Source organism: Plasmodium gaboni, chromosome 12 (assembly GCF_001602025.1).
Source record: "Plasmodium gaboni strain SY75 chromosome 12, whole genome shotgun sequence".
In the NCBI taxonomy this organism is placed as follows: domain Eukaryota; phylum Apicomplexa; class Aconoidasida; order Haemosporida; family Plasmodiidae; genus Plasmodium; species Plasmodium gaboni.
The window spans coordinates 629048-637563 of NC_031492.1; the positions used below are offsets into that span (position 1 = coordinate 629048).

Sequence of the window (8516 nt, forward strand, 5' to 3'; positions counted from 1 at the left end):
ATGTATTCTTAAAAAGTGTATATACATATTTTTTATGTTTATATGCGCTCTCACATGTATATATTATATAATTAATTGCATATGTATTTATCTTTAATTTGTTGCATGAAATGCATAGCGTATAAAGATCGCCTCAAGAAAAAAAAAAAATATATATATAACGAATCATTTAAAAAGGATATGATATTTATTTTCTCATTTTTTCATTATTATTATTATTATTATTTTATTTTATTTTATTTTATTTTATTTTATTTTTTTTTTTTTTGATGTAACCCTTTTTAGTTTCATTCTATATTTTTAATAATAAATGAATCTTACATATACATATACATACACACATATATATATATATTTATTATTTGATTTTATATTCATTTGATTATATTTTTATTTTTTTTGTTTGAAAAAATATTATATAAACATCTTTAAAATTATGATTGATTTATAAAATATTACAAATTAGTTATGTTTAATATATTTTTGTTTAAAATGGTCTAACACATTATTTTTTTATATTTTTTGTGTATAAGAAATTTTACAATTGAAAAATGGTAATAATAAAATGAAAATGTGAGAACTTATAAAAATATAATTTCTTTATAATTTTTAAATACACAAGAAATAAAAGGAATAGAAAAAAATTATTTTTTATTAAAAATTTTATTATATCATAAAATAGTTGGCATTATGTACATTTTTTTTTTTTTTTTTTTTTTTTCTCCATAAATAGGAAATAATTTTGTATGGATATAAAAATATTTTATATATAATCCATCATTTCTTGCAATAGAAGTGTACTTTTTTTTTTATTTTTAAATTTATTTTTAATTTTATTTTAATTTTTAATTTCCTTTCCTTAAGAATGTACTTACATTTTATTATTTACATTACAAATAAGAAAAGGTGTAACTTAGAATATAAGAATATATTTTATATATATAATATTCATTTTAATTTAATTTATTTAGTTGTACACTCATATAAGAATAAATAAAACATTTTAATCGATATTGTATGATATATATATATTTATATATTTTATTTATTTAATAAACAATGCAATATATTATTAAAATTAAAATTCCATTTATATATTTTATAAATATATTTAATTTTTATTTCTTAATTCTTAATAATATATTAAAAAATTTAAATATTAAAAGAAAAAAAAATAAAGTGAAAAATATTTTTATAATTTCTTATTTTCATGGTAAATTTTTTTTTTTAAAGTGTATTTTGTTATATATATATATATATATATATATATATGCATAATAAAATGTTATATAAGAACAAATAATAAATATATATATTATTTATATATACATAAATATATTAATACATATTTAATGGGATAAAAAGAAAAAAAAAAATAAAATAAAGTTACATAACAATATATTCAAGGAATACTTTTATAAAAAATATTAATAAATAATTAAATATATATTACATATATATATTATATATATAATATTTATATAAATTTATGAACATATAATTTTACTTATAAATAAATATATTTCTTTTGAATTTCAAGTATTTAGTAAAATAATAATAAAAATATTATTGTATATAATATATATATATATATTATAAAAAAGTGTTAAAATATAAAAAAACATATATTAACAATATATTTAATATATATTTTATATTTTTTCTTTTTTTTTAATTTCTTTTAGAATTTTTTATAATTTATTATAAATAATAAATATACATTTATATAATTATATTTTTTCATTTAGTTATTTTTTGTAAATGTAATTATATATTATTATATTTTTATATATTTATATATTTTTAATTTATTATTTATTTTATATATATATATTTTTTTTTTTTTTTTTACCTTTTGTTATTGTTTAAATATAAAAAAGATACTTATAAAAAAAAAATATATATATATATATTTTTTTTAATTATTGTTTTCATTTTGATATAAAGCAGTAATGTTAATTATTATATTATAAATATATGAATATTACATATATATATTTATATATAATATATTTATTTATATAAGTATTGATTTATTTATTAGTAAAATATTTTTACGTGTCAAATATATTTATAATATATACATATATTTATTTATATATATATGACAATGAGCCTGAATAATCCCTTGTCTGTTAGTGTGGCGGATAATCTTATAAATTACGATATTCAGAATGAATCCTTTCGCCTAGGAAATGTTTCAGTGGAAGGTGACAAGTATATTTGTGTAAAAGAAAATGTAAATGATAATACACAAGTAGTAGTTATTAATTTACACAATAAGAATAGTACTCGTAAACATATGAAAGCAGAAAGTGTAATTATTCATCCAAATGATCCAATTTTAGCATTAAAAGGAACTATAAAAAATATGAATACTATTTTTTTACAAGTATTCAATATTGAAACTAAAGAGAAAATATGTTCTCTTAATTTAAATGAGTATATGAATTATTGGAAATGGATTAATAATGATACCATTGCCATTGTTTGTGAAAAAAATATATATCATTGGAATATTGATATACACAATACTAGAAAAAATAAAGATAACAACAATGATAATAATAACAATAATAATAATAATAACAATAGTAGTAGTAGTAATAATAATTATTATAATACTTTAACAAAAGTTTTTGAAAAGGCACAAATATTTATTGACAATAATTCACAAATTTTATATTATTCTACTGATAAAGATATGAAGTGGTGTATTTTATGTGGTATATCTACACAAGACCAAGGAAAAAGTATTGATGGTTATATGCAACTTTATTCTTGTGAAAAAAAATTGCATCAAACTATTGAAGGTTTCATAGGTTGTTTTGGTTCATTCATTTTTGATAATTTAGATATGAAACCCTTATTTTGTTTTGTTGAAAAAAAAAAAAATTCTACCATATCTAGATTACACTTAATGGATATTTATACTAACAAAACGGAAACAACAACTCCTTATAAAATTGTTAAAGAAATTAATTTGATTAATGAAAATCTAAATGATTTCCCAATATATATAAGTTTAAATACTTTACAAGGTGTTATATATATTGTTACTAAATGTAGTTATGTTTATATTTTTGATGAAGGCACACTCAGCTTAATTGTTAAAGAAAAAATTAGTGAAGATAATATTTTTATTTGTTGTGATAGCAAAAATGGAGAAGGTATTTATGCTGTTAATAAAAAAGGTATCATTTTTTATATAACACTAAATTATTTTCATCTTATAAATCATATAAAATTATCAAATTTAGAATTTAAAGACAAAATTATAAAAAATTTATGTTTGAAATATGGATATCCAGGATGTGATTATATATCTGCATATAAAAAATGTATTAATGACATGGATTTTAAAAAAGCATCTAAAATAATTTGTTTAATGAAAAATACCAAAGTTTTTGAAGAACATTCAAATAATATGGCAGAATCTATTTTAATTATGAACAGAAAAAATATAGACATTCGTATTATACCACCTTTAAGAACACAACAAGTGTTAAATAGTTTTAAATCATTCAAAAATTCATCAGGGCAATTATCACCACTACTTCTTTATTTTTCTGTTTTGTTAGAATACGATAAATTAAATACCTACGAATCTATTGAGTTGGTAAAACCTGTTGTTTTACAAAAAAAAAAAGAATATTTAGAAAAATGGATAAAAGATGATAAATTAACATGTTCAGAAGAATTAGGAGATTTAGTTAAAGTGTTAGATTTACGTTTAGCATTAAATATTTATTTAAGATGTAATGCACATAATAAAATAATGTCAACTTATTGTCTTTTAAATATGTTTAATAATGTATTAAGTTATATAAATAATTTTAAACAAATGAATTTTGATTATGTAAATATATTCATTACAATAGTTAATTATGAATTTCCACAAGGAAGTGCTGATAATAAGGATGGTTCATTTGTTGGTGATTTTAATTCAAACTCAAAAAATGAAACTATGGACTTTTTTAATGATGGAGTAGGAAGTACATCTAATGATCCAAATAATAATATTAATAAATTAAATAAGGGTAATATTAATGAGGTAGCTATTCAATATATAAAATTTTTATGTGAAAATAATATTTCATTTGATATTAATAAAATAATTGATTATTTATTAAGTAAGAAGAAATTACAAGAAGCTACATCCATTTTATTAGATTATTTAAAAGAAAATAAACCAGAACATAAAAATTTACAAACAAAATTATTCGAATTTAATTTATATAATAATGTACAAGTAGCTGAAACCTTATTTCAAATGGATATTTTTACACATTATGATAAAAATAAAATAGCATATTTGTGTGAAGAAAAAGGATTATATCAAAGAGCTCTAGAAAATTATACCAATATAAATGATATTAAAAGGGTTATAACGAAATCGACTTGTTTCCAAAAAGGAGGTAATGACAACAGCAACAACAACAATAATAATAATAATAGTATTAGGAGTAGTATGGGTGATATACATTTCGATATAAATAATAATAATAATAATATGAATAACATGAATAATTTAAATAAAGGAAAAATATCCATTGAATGGATTAAAAATTATTTTTCTACATTAAGTGATTCAGTTTGTGAAGAATTATTATTCGATTTTATGAAAGGTAGTAAAATTAATATGGAAGTTGTTATTTCTATTTGTGTTCAATATTATGATAAAATAGGAATAAAAAAAATTATTAACAAATTTGAAGAAAATAAGAATTATGAAGGAATTTTTTATTTTGTTAGTAATATTTTAAATGATTTACCAAATCTAATTGTCAAAGGAAATAATAATGATAATTTATCAAATAATAGTATATTATCTACATATAATAATATGAATGATGAAGATCCATCTATTTTATTAACATCAGATATATGTTCTACAACACAATATTCTTATGAAACTGCTTATTTGAAATTAGAAGATGTTCATTATATTATGTTTAAATATATTGAAGCTTGTGTAAAAATTAATAATATACAAGAATTAGATCGAATTTGTAAAGATAAAAATGCTAAATATAATCCTGAACAAATTAAAAACTTTTTAAAAGATTGTAAATTATCAGATCCTAGACCTTTAATTTATGTATGTGATATTCATAATTATATCGAAGAATTAGCTGAATATTTATATAAAAATAGCTTATTAAAATATATTGAAGTATATGTTATAAAAGTGAATCCAAACAATGCACATAAAGTTATAGGAGTGTTATTAGATTTAGATGCTTCTGAAGATTTCCTTTTAAATTTATTAAATAATATTAAGAATATATCTAATATTGGTAATTTAATAGAAATAGCTGAAAAGAGAAATAGACTAAAATTATTATTACCTTGGCTTGAAAGTAGAGCAAATGAAGGTTATGAAAATATTGAATTACACAACGCTTTAGCCAAAATATATATAGATTTAAATAAAGATCCAGAAAATTTCTTAAAAAATAATAATTTCTATGATAAAAAAATGATAGGAAAATATTGTGAAGATTTAGATCCACATTTAGCATATACAGCATATGAAAGATCAAATGGAGAATGTGATGAAGAATTAATATATATAACAAGTAAAAATGGTCTTTTTAAATTACAAGCAAGATATTTAATTTCAAGACAATCTATTGAATTATGGAAAGTAGTTTTAGACGAATCAAATAAATATCGAAAAAATGTTATTGATCAAGTTATTGGTTCAACACTTATTGAATCAAATAATGCCGATGAAATTACAGTAACGGTAAAAGCATTTATTGAAAAAAAACTAAGTAGTGAGTTAATAGAATTATTAGAAAAAATAGTTTTACATAATAGTGAATTTAGTGATAATAAAAATTTACAAAATTTATTAATTTTAACTGCTATCAAATCAGATTCAAAAAAAGTTATGGAGTATATAAATCGTTTGGATAATTTTTCGGGTCCACAAATAGCAGCAGTAGCATATGATTATAAATTAAGAGAAGAAGCATTTGTAATATATAAAAAATTTAATTGTTATACATCAGCAATATCTGTATTATTAGATAAAATATTATATAATAAAAATAGAAAAAATAAAAGCTCCCATGAATTTGCATCACATGATTCATCTGTACCATATTATAGTAATAATAAAGAAAATATGTTTAGTCAAAAAAGTGATAATGAAAATGATGAATATTTAAAACAGTTTACACAAAATAATAGTTATCGTGATAAATATGGAAACTATTACAATAATACTGATATAAGTAATAGCAACAACAATAATAATAATAATAATATTCATTTACATTCCGAATTTAGTAATGAAGATAAATTTTCTAATGATACTTTACATAATTATGAAGATATGGATTCTACTGAATCTACTTGTGATATCACTAATTATGAAGATGATTTAAATAGAGCTATTGAATTTGCACAGAAATGTAATAACAATGATGTATGGTTTATTTTAGGTAAGGCACAATTAAAATTAAATAAAATTATTGATTCCATTGATAGTTTTGTGAAATCAAATAATCCAGAAGCATATAAAGAAGTTATAGAAAAATGTAAAGAAAATAATTTCTATGAACATTTAATAACATATTTAAATACTTTAAGAGAACAAAATTCTTTGAAAGATGTATTAGTTGATTCCGAGTTATTATATGCATATGCCAAATTAAAAAAAACAAATGAAATGAACAAATTTATTAATACTACGAATTCAGCTAATTTACAATTAATTGGTGATAGGTTATTTAAAGAAGAAGAATATGAAGTAGCGAAAATATTATATAGTAATATACCAAATAATCAAAAATTAACTGCATGCTATTTGAAATTAAAAGAATATGCATTAGCAATCGAAGCAGCTAAAAAGGCAAAAAGTTTAAAAACATGGAAAGAAGTCAATTTTATTTGTGTAAAATATAAACAATTAAAATATGCGCATACAGCTGGATTACAATTAATTATGCATGCAGATCATTTAGATGAAATTATTAAAATATATGAAAAAAAAAAATATATCAATGAATTAATGAATTTATTAGAAAATGGTCTAAATAATGAAAGAGCACATGTTGGTATATATACAGAATTAGGTATTTTATATGCAAAATATAAACCAGAAAAATTAATGGAATTTATAAGAAATTATGCAAATAAAATGAATACTAGAAAATTAATTGATGTATGTGAAAATGAATATTTATTAAAAGAAGCTGTATATTTATATATATCTTATGATGAATATAATTTAGCTGTAGATACTATTATTAAACATTCACCAACAGCATATACTACCGATACATTTATGCAAGTTATACATAAAGTAACTAATAGTGATATTATACATAAAGTTATTGATTTCTATATTGAAGAGCATCCATTGAATTTATATAATTTATTAAAAATTTTAGAAAATAAAATTGATAATAATAGATTAGTACAAACATTGAAAAAATCAAATAATTTACCTTTGATACAAAAATATCTAGAAGATATACAAGCACAAAATATTACAGCAGTTAATGAAACATTAAATGAAATATATTTACAAAATGATGATTATATTAGCTTAAGAAATTCTATAGATGAATATGATAATTTTAATCAAACCAATTTATTGAATAAATTAGAAAATCATAAACTTCCAGAAATGAGAAGAATCGCTGCCTTGTTATATAAAAAGAATAAAAAATATAAAGAAGCTATCAACTTATCCAAAAAAGAAAAACAATATAAAGATGCTATCGAAATTGCAAGAGTTTCAAAAAATAATGTATATATTGAAGACTTAATAAATTATTTTATTGAATCAAAAAATAAAGAAGCCTTTTGTGCATGCTTAATAGTATGTTATGATCTTTTAAAACCAGATTATATATTAGAAATTGTATGGACTAGTGGATTTAAAGATCAAGCTATGTTATATTTTATTCAAATTATTAGTGATTATACAAATCAAATAGAAAATATGAAGAAACAAATTGAAGATATGGAAAAAGAAAAAAAAATGAATAAATCAGCTCCTAATGATTATTCTGCTATGAATAATCAATTTAATTATTCATTAAACAATAATCTTTCCATTATGCCTCCACAAAATAATTTTATGTCAAGTAATTCTTTTGACAAATATGACATGTTTAATAATAATACGCATTTTTAACATATAAAAGGAAAACATAAATATATATATATATATATATATATATGTATATGTTTATTTTTTTCAATAAATACTTTATTTTTTTAACATGTGCATAAAATATTAAAAAAATCTTATTTTCATTATTAAAGTATATTTTATTTATATTTTTTTTTTTTTTCCCATTTTAAATAGTAAAATGATTATAAACTTATTAAATTTTTTAAAATAACACATATTATAAAAAATAAAAAAATAATAAACATTTATTTTTTTTCAAGTGACACTATTGTGTTTTAAAGGTGATAAATAAATAAATATATATATATTATATTTTAAATGGATGTATGTATATTTTATTTTAATAGGAAGACAATTT

General features: G+C 18.6%; 1 protein-coding gene across 1 annotated transcript; it reads left to right on the forward strand.

Moving 5' to 3' along the window:
- Window positions 1-2110: 2110 nt before the first annotated feature.
- On the forward strand, window positions 2111-8158 carry PGSY75_1219100 (putative clathrin heavy chain; the record flags this gene model as incomplete). Its single annotated transcript, XM_018786775.1, has 1 exon — window positions 2111-8158. The coding sequence occupies one exon, from the start codon at window positions 2111-2113 to the stop codon at window positions 8156-8158; it is 6048 nt and encodes a 2015-aa protein (XP_018640640.1).
- Between the last annotated feature and the right edge of the window lie 358 nt (window positions 8159-8516).